Source organism: Mesitornis unicolor, unplaced genomic scaffold (genome assembly GCF_000695765.1).
Source record: "Mesitornis unicolor isolate BGI_N332 unplaced genomic scaffold, ASM69576v1 scaffold9042, whole genome shotgun sequence".
Classification (NCBI taxonomy): Eukaryota; Metazoa; Chordata; class Aves; order Mesitornithiformes; family Mesitornithidae; genus Mesitornis; species Mesitornis unicolor.
The window spans coordinates 490-12,469 of record NW_010171244.1 but is presented as its reverse complement, the minus strand read 5'-3'; the positions used below and the strand labels follow the sequence as shown (position 1 = coordinate 12,469).

Genomic DNA, 11,980 nt, shown 5'->3' with positions numbered 1-11,980 from the left:
CTTTTTTTTTCCAGACAAACCTGAAGATGTCATTAACAATATTTAAAACTAAGTGGAATGGAAATCAACTTTACATTATTTCCCCTCATAAAAGTTAAAATCAGTTGCAGATATCCTAAAATGAGCCATCAGATTAACATTTTCTGAGATATCAGTGGTAGGTTCTCACACTGGAAATCTATTTCTCTGGCAGGCCACCAGAATTTAAATTTGGCAGACTGTGGTGTTGTGTAAGGTTTACTTGTTCAATCAAGCATTCAATTAACTAACATGTCAGTATGTTGGTCCTTTGTGAGACAAATAAAAGGCAGCCAAAGTGCATTGAGCTATCTGAATGGATAGTTGCGTAATTAATATTTGTTTTTAATTTATTGTAAGGTGTCCAGATGCTCTGGCAGTCAGTTCCTTGGAAATGCTTAAAATAATTGACTGAGTTCTGTAAGCTTACAGGGCAGCAGGTTTTCCTCTGTGTCTGACTAGAATGGACCAAATCATTCAGGAGACCTTTTCAAAATTTTTTTAACCTTTTTTTTTTTTAATTAATACATTGCTCACAGTCATGACGTAATTTCTGTGCAATTGCCTATTTGTTAAATAGGTTCAGCCATTATCTTCAACCTGTCTAAGACTGTCACTGTTTTGGGATCACACAGCATTCTCCAACTCAGTAAACCAAGACTGAGAAGAAACTTCTTCTCAGTGAGGGTGACAGAGCACTGGAACAGGCTGCCCAGAGAGGTTGTGGAGTCTCCTTCTCTGGAGACATTCGGAACCCGCCTGGACGCCTTCCTGTGCAACCTCATCTAGGTGTTCCTGCTCTGGCAGGGGGATTGGACTGGATGGTCTTTTGAGGTCCCTTCCAATCCCCAAAGGTCTGTGATTCTGTGATTCTGTGACTGACATTTGACAAAGCAGTGGAGCTCTTCTTGGGAATGAAGAAAGCATGTAATTTCAGGACATTTTTTTCTTAGTTAATCTCTTCTTTGTTAGCAGCTCCAGCAGTAGGTTAATCCTAAACAGAGAAAGAGAGGAATTTGAAGTGTGTGATTACATTACACATGTGTCAAGATAGGATGAGTTGTCCTCTGAAAGCATGGCTCTCTTTCTACTGCTTAGTTGACTTAGACTGCGAGTACAACTTTTAGGTGAAAAAAATTGAAGGAGGGGGGAAATTCGAGCCTTTCAGTCTCTTTTTGACCCACTTAACCACAGTATGTAAATTAAGACCATTGGTGTGCTAGATACCTGCTATAGCCAATGGAGATGCAAGTATGTTGAGAGGATGATGTAGCTTGGACACTCCATTCCTACTGAGTATGGAAAAAGCCTAAAGCTATATTGATAATTGAAGTCAGATGAATCACATATTTATGTAACAGAAGTTTTCATTTTATCAAGGTCTCAGAGTAAATGTGATGCTTCCTAGCTAACCAAAAGAGATAAGAAGCTAGGCTGGCTGGCAGTATTGCACATTTTATACATACATTACCTGATGACACTAAATACGCAAGAATTGCAAGGACATTTCTAAACATCATTTCATTGGTGAACATTTATTAGGCTCATATGATACTACAGTCCCTAGTGGGAGGACTATTATGTGTTTCACTGTGCAATCTCCAACACAGTATTTTGTATACCTGGCAACTCCTAGAATTGATTTTTTAAAATCTCCATTCCCTGTTGCCTTTGCATCATTCAATTATGCATTTCCCCCACTGCTCATACATTGGATGAAATGCCATTTGCAGAAGGATCATTCCCACTACTATCACTCCTGGTTTATTTTTCCTCTGACCAATGTTTCATTGATTTTTCTACTGCCTTCTTCATGGCTAGCAGTTAATGGTCACACGCAATGTACAGATAATAGAGAGGCCAGTATCTTTGTTGTGGTTAGCTGTGAACACACAGAGCCATTCTCATACACAAATACTCACAAACAAAAGCAATAACAGATTCCACAAGCATTCATGTACATAGACATATTTATTTGAATTAAAATGAAAACCTCAGCAAGAAGGGGTAGATTAGTTCATAAATCAGATTTAAGGGATATCTTTTCAATTTCTACATCTTGCTTTCAAGATACAGTAGGTTCATTTTTAAGACAAACTGCTTAGCAGCTGTTTTTTATATGTAATACACTAGTGCAAAACTGTATGTTTAAAAATCCTACAATATTTAATGTTTAGTAGGATATGATATTGAATTCTATGTTTTGTAAGATTTATTTTACAGCTATGAAAGCTTTTTAAAATATGCAAGTAATATTTTCCAAGCTCTATGTAAGCTGTCTTCAATGCTCAGTTTCTGACTAGACTCTGTTCAGTGGCTTCAATTTCAGATTGCAGAAGTTCAAAATTGTTTTGAAAAAATAACCGGTTTGGGAGGTCTTCAGTGAATATGAGGCACCACAAATGACAAGCTGTATTTGAAACACACTGAACGAAACTAATACAAAGCTAAGCATTTCATGTTTTTGAGCTGTTCAGTCTGAAACTAGTTCATATAAGATTTGGAATGGTTAAAGTATGACTCGACTTTCTGCCAATATGACAACTCTATTAAACTCAAAATGGTACATTTTCCTATTCCTTGGCATTGTTTGTTTCAGTAAAGCACAACTGAATTTTGAAAAAAGGTCTATGGATCTTGCAAACCAAACTGCTCCCTAAATATTGATACAAATCTTATTCCTGTTTCAAGGAAATAAGAAATATATGACAGTCCATAGATGAACATGAAACAAATTCTTCCCCTGATATTTTATTTCCATTCACGTTATCTTGGATATTATTCTTAGGAAAGTCATTAAAAGCTCAAAGGTATGTATGAGATTAAGGACTTCGTGAGAATGAAATTGAAGATAGGTTTTCAGTACTGATATCACTTGCAGTATGCAAACATTTGACATTTTGTTTGCTATTGGGGTACATTATCAGTAGACAGTGAACTCAACTTTGGATTCCTATGGATTAAGAAAAGTTACTAGCATACTGTGAAATAAAAAAGCAAAAGATTATCCTCTTTATTCAGCATACTTATGCAAGCTTCTCGCATGCCATAATTGAAAGGGTATCATTTCTATAATTGGTGCTCCTAACACAGTGAAAGTTTTATCTGCATGTTTCTGAGTTTATCAGTATACAAAGCATAAATATGGAAGAGCAGCCTAAGATTTCTACTGAGCATTACATTTTTTTAGAATCTTTTTCTTCTGCCAATATTTTTCCCTATTCCTTCAACCTGACAGAGAGATAAAGAACTAGAAAACTTTTACAGCCCTTAGCTAGAGCTAATGAGACCCAGGCAGTATTACTACCAGGATGAATCTGCATATTAACTGACCCTTTGTGCAGGGGTCTAGCACCTGACACTCTTTTATATTGCCATAATTAAAATGAGCCAATGGGTCAATTAAAGTGAACTTTTCAATATTAATGACCTTTGATTACACCTAACTGAAGAATCAATGGTATCAAGTCAGCACAGGCTGACTAATACTAATTAGAAAGCCTGTCGGGTAGGCAGACATATCATGGAACAAGGTTTGAATTTAGATCTAAACTAGGGCTGTGTTATATTAGCAAATAAAGAGTTGTATCATAGAGTACTATGACAAATATTATCAGGTCCTTCCATCATCTAAGGTGCTTCTGTTCAATGAAGAACATGCAGTCTAAGATTCTTAGAAGTAACTATTGCTGATGTCCAGTCAGATATATTAATTACCAGCAATGTTATGGCAGTCTATGATTTGTTATACTGTGTCTACTTTCAGTAGCAATGCATTTATTTACTTATTTATTTCAATAAAATTGTTTTATTAAAGGACTTCAGCTGAATAGGTGAGTTAATTCTTTTTATTCCACAGCCTCTGGAAATGACAATATTCTCTGGGCAAGGATTCAGTTCTGATAGTCTCTGTAACAGTGATCTCTAGTGACGGGCTTGTTTATGGAAAAGGGCCTTGTATCACCCATAGGTGGTTTGATGAGAAGGAATAACTTTGGACAGGTTAAAAGATCTACAATCTTTTATGAGGTGAGACAAAATGTACATGGGTGAGGATATGGAGTAACTGAACTATCCTAGTTCTTGAAATGAAGTTTCATCTGTTAAGGACTCAGAAGTACAACTCTCCACAATGCAGTCCATGCAAAGCACTGACAGAGCTCATTTTCATCCTGTACCCATTAGGTAAGATTTCTAAAAGCAGACAGAGTTAGCCTAACTGTGGCCCAAATAGCTCTGGTGAAAGTTCACCAGTGAGTTCAATGGGGAGAGTCAAATCAATAGTAAGTGCTTTTCAAAGCACTTTTCCCACTATTTAGCTTTTGAAATAAACATGGCAGATCAAAGAAAGATAAGATGAGAAAAGAAATAACGCCAGCCACCTCTTTACTTAGGAACAATTACACAACAGTAGTTGAGCATATCTGAACAACAGAACACAGCTAATTTCAGTGCTATGCTTTCAAAAGATTGCTGTGAGGGAAATAACATCCAAATTATGAAAAAAACTACCCATTAAAATATCCCAAAGAGAAAGATGGATGGATACTTCACTGGAGCATTCTTTTATTTATAAATACACAAGTCAGTAGCAGCATAGTTCATCCTAAAAGGGTACTTCATTATTGCAAATTGTAGTGCTCCTTGATATTTTTCTCCAGTAAGTAGCAATATGTCAAAACCCACATATTTAACTCACTTTTCTTGATGTCAGAAGACCATGGCATACCCTAAAGAACAAATATTTGAATAGTGTTAAAATTCTGTCAGTGAAGTCTTGGGTATCCATCTGTTGCACAGATAATATACATACTGAAATAACTGCCATTTATTACCAATACTAACAAAATAGTCAAGACTTCTGGTGTGTGTCTATGCATAATATATACACACACAATATGCATATGTATATACAAATATATATATTAGTTATATATCAATATGCATATAAATTTCTGCTTAAATATTTACAAACAATTAGTATATTTTTCAGGCTCAGTTTTTATATTGCTTTCAGCTGACTGAAAGGGCATATGGAAACAATAGGAACATATGGGAAACAAGATCTGTTTTAAGACCAGATTGTGATGTGTTTACTCATGTTGAATAACATATGAGGAGTATTCCTTCTGTGGCATAAAGTACTTTGCCGTGAAGAAGTGTCACAATGCAGTACTCTGTATTTACTCACACTGTTAGATATTTGCTGTTTATTTAACTGCAGCAGTGATAGTGTCATGTTAGAACTAAATCTGAGGTTTGATTGTTTCATTTTATTTGCAAATTCTGCCCCATGATAATTTCCTTGAATCAGCGCTACACTTTTATTTACACAAACTGGGAATAAGCTTTTACCTCTACTGTATAGGAATTACCAAGGAAGAATACTGAGGTTATGTTACTTATAAACACTATGCTGCTTAGCTTGACTTTAAAAATATGACTTTTCAAAAAAATTTGCCAAGGCCACTCTGTATCCAAGTAGTATTTAAACTGTGAAAAATAATTTCCTACTTAAGGCTGATGAGACACTGCATATCTTACTCACCCTATTTTGCTTAGGCAGTAGCATGAATCTCTCAAGTGTGAATGCTTTTATGTGTAAGGGGTGCACAGTTACGCACCATCATGCACCTTGGAGAAGAGAAATAAAGAACAGAATTTCAAGCTTAGCTCTGAACACCTTCCTTCAACAGCCTGTAGTTTAACTGCAAACTGTCCCATCCTTTTCTGTGGTATCCACATTGGTTCCAAATTCCACCTGAGTTCCTGTCAAAATAGCTAGAGATATTGGCTCTACAGCACTTCAGAGGCTCAAACCCATAAACTAAACTCCAGTTTTCTATTTGTGCCTAACACACAAGAGAAAGTCAAAGGGATGTTTGAAATGCATTAACCCACTTCACCTAGGAAAATGCCAGTTTGCATAGATGATTATTCTATGTACAAGTAAGAAGCGGCAATTAAGGCCCTTCTGGTAAACATCACACGTATAAGCCTTCCATTGACTTCTATAGGAGGTTGACGCTGAGGTCTGGATGCTGGCTAGTCCTACTTCTTGATTCTAGCCCAAACTAAACATCACATGAAGGGGATAGATCTTCTTTTATTTTAAAGTTCCTGATCCTGAAAACACTTAAGAGACAAGCAGTTTCACATAAATGGATCAGCTGAAGAATCAGAAATGCCCCAAAGGCCCAAAATGAAATTATGGAAAGAAAAGTGCCACCATATAAAAACAGTCTCAGTCTGAATGGCGTCTGTCTATGGAAGTTCTATGGTTCCTCTAGAATCATATACCTGAAGAAGTTTGTGCTTGATGCAAAATATTTAAATTAAGAAATGAAAGTTCATGTTACTAGCTGCTCAATTATAAATCCTATAAGACAAATTCTAGTATGTTTGTCAAAGGTAAATATGGTTAAAGTAACTGTTAATTTCAATGGCAGGTAGCATTTCAATGCACAAAAAAAACCACCAAAAAGCCTCAAACTTCACAGGGTTCTTGTATTATTTAGACAAGATACTATTTTGCAAAAAAGAGAATGCAGAGTGCCATAACCACTTTAATAAAAACCACAGCACTGGTAGTTTATATCTGTATAGTTTATACAGTCAGGAGTAAATCCACTGATATGCCAAGTAACAGAAGAGTCTTAGTCCACTGACTTTTTCCAACCTAACATCTACACTACCCTCTTTTTGATTTACAAGCAGTTCAGTAAAGTATCTGATCCCAGTATTCATTAATTTTCTTTACAATAAAACTTTGAAAAAAATCTGACAGATTAAACTAATATTGTGTCAGAGGATCCATGAGTGTAGGGCAGTTTTACCTGTCAAATTTGAACTCAAAGTAAAGAGAAATTAAATATTTCATAATAATAAAGCAAGCAAATAAATTCCACATTTGCTATGGAAACACACTCATGAACTAAAAACAGCACTTGATCACATTCTAGTCATATATTACTATCCTTTAGACTCTAATTCTGCAGTGAAACTGCCCTCAGCATGGCAGCCCAGTCACACCTCCTTATGTATTTCTGGATTAATTCTTTGGGACCAGGACTTTCCTCTTTCTCCATGCTATAAAGCTGAAAACAACACAGTTTGCACAGCAGAAGTAGCAACACATAAAACTTCTTAGTCACAGCCAAGTATGATTACGGACAGAACATTGTTAGCTACTCTAATAGAAATCTTCTATAGAAAATAACTAAATTTTACAACTATCAGTAGCTTTCCCAGCCCACTACTACTTCTGTAGTACTAGTAGTAGGAACTGGGCAGGCTGAGGTACCTGGTCCCACAAGATGCTGCATGTCTCAAGTGAGATCCAGTGTTCTCTAAACTCCACCCAACCTTGGTTGGAGTTACAGATGTTCAACAGATCATGTAAACAGGTCTATAAACTCTGACAGATTTTTGTATACCACTTACCTGAATATGAAAGACACTAAAATGAAATGAGGCAGGATAATTAGGACTGTGCACACTCTAACACAGACTGAAGGCTATATCTTATTACACCCTGCTTTTAATCTGAAATCCACATATGGAATAATAGCATATCACCCTAAAAAGTGCACTATGAGGGTTTTTTTTTGTTGGTGGTGGTTTGTTGTTGTTTTTTTCATACAGCTGTAATTACTTGAGAGGGGGAGAAAAATTCTAGCAAATGAAAACAAAGTAACCTGGAAACATAAGATGGAGACAAAATTTGACAGTGATAAAATCTATCTTGCCACCCATCCATACAGTCCTCTACCTATATGCACAGCCAATAATCAGCTAACATTTTGGTCATGACAGTAAATCATTTTCCAAAGGCTATGTTTCCAGAGGATATGAATTGAATCTTTAATAAAATGTAAGCCTCAAAGCAGTTCAAAAAATTGCATTTTGAAAAGACAAAGAAAATCATATCCAAGCAAAAGAGATTCTATAAAACTGCTACCAAGATAGCTAACAGAAAGCTTGAAACGTGACACGAAAGATGTGCAAAGGATCCTAACATTGCTATTATATTACAAGTCAGTACTTCAAGAGCAATGAATGAGATATAAATATTCACCCTAGGTAGCTAGACTGAAGAATGTAAACAGATTCCACAGATATAATATAATTTGTCAATATATTTACTGCTGGAAATGGAAATGTTAACTCAGGCAGGTCACTGATCCTGAAAGATGAGTATAATCAATTACATTTTTTACCTGTCAGTCACTCACATCATTGCCTTTCTGCAACTGACTGCTCCCTTGCCTTCCATTTCTTGTTTCAAAGTACTGTACAACTTTTTATATCCACTTTTCACTCCCTCTTTTTCACTGTTTCCCTACTGCCATCTCAGATTAACACTGCTTGTTTCAGAACTAGTCTGTTTTCTTCCTGTATTTTCATAGTATTGCCTCTTTCCCCTATTTTCCATCTCAGAAAGGTGGCCCTTCTGATCTCTGAAATACCATGTCAAAGCTCACTTCTTCTCAAGGTCCACAAATTTTAGCCACCTGCTAAACAATGAAACCTGAACCAAAGCTCACTGAAGTCAGTGAGAGCCTTTCCATTAACTTCCATGGACCATGAATCCAGTCCAGACCGCTGTCAGTAACTCAAGACCGCAATCTAGCACAAGAAAAAATCAAAAGGAACTGTATGGGCATCTTTGTTGTTAATAACAGACTGCCACTCGAACATAGTCATAGCAATACTATATCCTAGGTCAATCCCATTTGTGAGTATTTTCAATACATCTTCTGCAGACATTATGCAAAGGTCTTAACTTTGTTGTTACCTTTATCAGTACAAATTTAGAGCAATGCCAAAGACTTCTGACAAAGCTTGAATAAATAAGTTAAGTTCCTATCACTTCCTTTATATACTACAAAATACCATTCTACATCTAGCTAGGTAAAACAAGGAAAATTATTGTGTTTATGAATCAGGTTATTAAATCACTACAAAAGAAACCCCAGAATTAAAATGGCTGTTTAGATAGAGTGATGGAGTATTTGGAAAATAAAGTGAAAAGTTTAAAGTCAGTGTGTTTTAAATTCTCACTAGTGCGGATGTGCAATGCTGTTCTTGCAAGGATCCTCTCTCTCTAATCCTATATTATTCATCTAAGAGCAATCTGAAGAAAAAGCATTGCAGATATCAAAAATAACAATGTGGTTCTACTTAATTCTTCCTGTCTTCATAAATATTCTGTTATTTATTCCCTTTTCCATGCAATTCTCCCTGTTTCTTCCTACCTCGGTTCTCTAATGTATAGTTTCTACAAGGAGAAATTAAAATAAGTTACTTCACCCATCATTTAAGTTTTAATCTTTTTATGAGTGCCTTGAGTGTAAAGCCAGTGCCTTTCTGCAAAACCACAGTGCTTCCACTAAGTGACATAGGAAAATTGGTTCTAACAATTCGGGAGATCTAGTGCAGTATAATTTTTAAGACACACAAATAATATGTAAAGAATACTATGAATACTGTATATTTGTGTTATGGACAAAGCTATCATTATCAGACAGCAACTATTGCCAATATAAAGCTAAATCTTTACACATTTATTAAAAGGTATGTTGTGACTCAAGGCTATTTCAGCAGTAGTTTGACAGTAATGAAAATTCATGGTTTTCAAATCTTTATACTGTACTAACCAAGGTACTTTAGGGGAGCGGATGTAAGTAACACTGCCTATTACCACATAACTTTGCCAAGTGTATCAGCAAACACAAAGCCAGTTAGATGACCTTCACTGCAGGGGGGGTGCGGTTTTGGTAGGCTGGTTTGTCTGTTCGTTTGGAAGGAGGAAGATGTTGTTTTAGCTTTTTTTTTTTTAAAAAAAAGATATTTATGCTGACACTTTTATCATAATGAAGTACACTCCACCCTCACAGTTTCAGCTATGGAAGGCAAACACTTTGTAGAAATGAAATTACTGTTGCAACAAGGTTGCTTATGACATTGTTTAATACAAAAAGGAGCCAGGACACAGTACATTGATAGGGGGTGGAGTGTATTGTATACACAGAAGAGGGGCATTACTTCTATTCTGCCATCTCACATTGGTATGGGAAGAGGGGACAAAAAACAAATGCATTTTCTTTCCAGTACTGAAACATGCAAAGACAAAATGCTTATTACAAGTTGTATGCTGCTCAGAATAAAAATAAAAAAATAGATCTAGAAATGCCCCAGTATACTTAATTTGTTTAGATTGCTTTTTAATTATATATTTAATACTCTGATCTTTCACTTCAAAACTTAGAATTAAGCAATGAGTGAACAGGATCTGAAATACAGACAAGGCATTGCTCACACCACATTAATAGGCATCTTTTAAATGTATCTGTGGATTTCTAAACTTAGACAGAATAGGATTTTTAGTTGCTTGGAATTTGGAATGCAAGATGAATTTGGCCACATTACAACTATTTTATTTACGTGGAATTGTAAATATGCAATAAATTGCTGTTTCAAAGAAGCAACATGCAAAATTCAAATCTATTTGTTTATTGCAGGATGCTGTTGACCTGTGCATGAAGGAGGTACTGAAGCAGTGGTGCAGTGAGAATCACTACAGTGATACAAATTCACAGCTCAAGCATGAGATCCTAGAGGCTGGATCTCTGAGGAGCAACACTGAGTACACTGCTCTCCAAAATACACCACTTCCTTTAAACAGTAAGTTTAGTTTTAGGAAAACAGATGCTCACCAACTTTTTCCCAAAAGGGAGAAAAAAAAAAGGAAGGGAGGGTGGGAGCAGGGAAGAGGTGGAAAGAGCTTATGCATTATAACATTTAGCAGAGAGCTGCAAACAGTAAGCAAAGACAAAAATATTTTAAATGTGATAAATTTCAACCAGAAATGTGAAAGCATTTTGGCCTGTTAATATCTTGCCAGAGTTGGCTGGGACAAAATTTGGGCTGCAGCTACAGGCTGAAACAACAGTGTTGAGAAAGAAAACAAAACAGGCATTTACCCCCTCCGCCCCCCCTCAGCCCTCCCTTCCCTCCCAGCTAACAAAGTATGACTGACACTTTTGGTTGGCTGCAAGGCAGATATTAGCTAGACCCACATCCATGGCCCTAGATGTTTAAAACTCATCATGGATTACAGCCATGAAATAAAAATGAAAAAAAATTTCAATTTGAAATTTTATTGGCGTGTTGATAGAATGGTCAACATCGTTCGACAGGAGAGACTTTGTCCACATACTCTGAGAACAGCCTTCCTGCACCTCCCCCCTCTTTTCTCCCTCTCTCTCTCTCTCGCTCTTTCAGCATTAATGCTATTAAAAGCCAAACCAAATACTGGCTATGGGTGTAAAGAATGCTGGTTTTTTGGAATGTTGCCATGGATCTCGCTTCCAGTCGCGTCCCACGGAAAGAGGGTGCAGCCTCCTGTCTCTGTGGCAGGCTGGTGTCCCCGGGCAGGGCAGAAGGAAGATAGCCAGGTAACCCTGCTACTCCCTATTCTTTCTCATCCACTATCGTCAGGTCTTTGATCACCCTCAGTTTGCCACTGGCATCGATCCTGCGTTTCTCACGTATTAGATCCTCCAGGCTGTGGAATCTCACCGTGTGCACCTTGTTCTCTGCCAAGTGGATCTTGAGATGGTACTGCTGCTGGTGCTCCCCCCTGCAGCTCCCCCCCGGCTTTGAACTCCCTTTTCCCGAAGCGGCACCAGGCGGCGAAGCTCTCGGAGTTAGTCCAGCAGATCTCGTCGCTTTTTAAGCCCAGGTGCCCGCAGGCGTTTTGCACCACCAGCTCAGCCACCAGCGGGCGGAAGCGGTACCAGCTATTCACCACCCGGCCCACGTTGCCCGCGGCCGCCTCGTACAAGCTGTCCTGGCGGATCTGCCCCTGGTGCAGGTGGATAATCTGCCCGCTGCCCACGTACACTGCCCAGTGTGGCGGCGGGGGCTCCGCCGGCCCCCGGGAGAGCAGCTCCAGCAG

At 37.5% G+C, this 11,980-nt stretch overlaps 1 protein-coding gene across 1 annotated transcript in view; it reads right to left on the bottom strand.

Moving 5' to 3' along the window:
• Positions 1-11,161: 11,161 nt before the first annotated feature.
• Positions 11,162-11,980, bottom strand: part of FAM84A (family with sequence similarity 84, member A) — a 1,202-nt gene continuing 383 nt past the window's right edge. The window contains 2 exon segments of the mRNA XM_010179977.1: positions 11,162-11,659; positions 11,661-11,980. The exon segment at positions 11,661-11,980 is cut by the window's right edge and continues 383 nt beyond it. Coding sequence (XP_010178279.1) covers positions 11,494-11,659; positions 11,661-11,980 — 486 coding nt within the window. The 3' untranslated portion in view covers positions 11,162-11,493.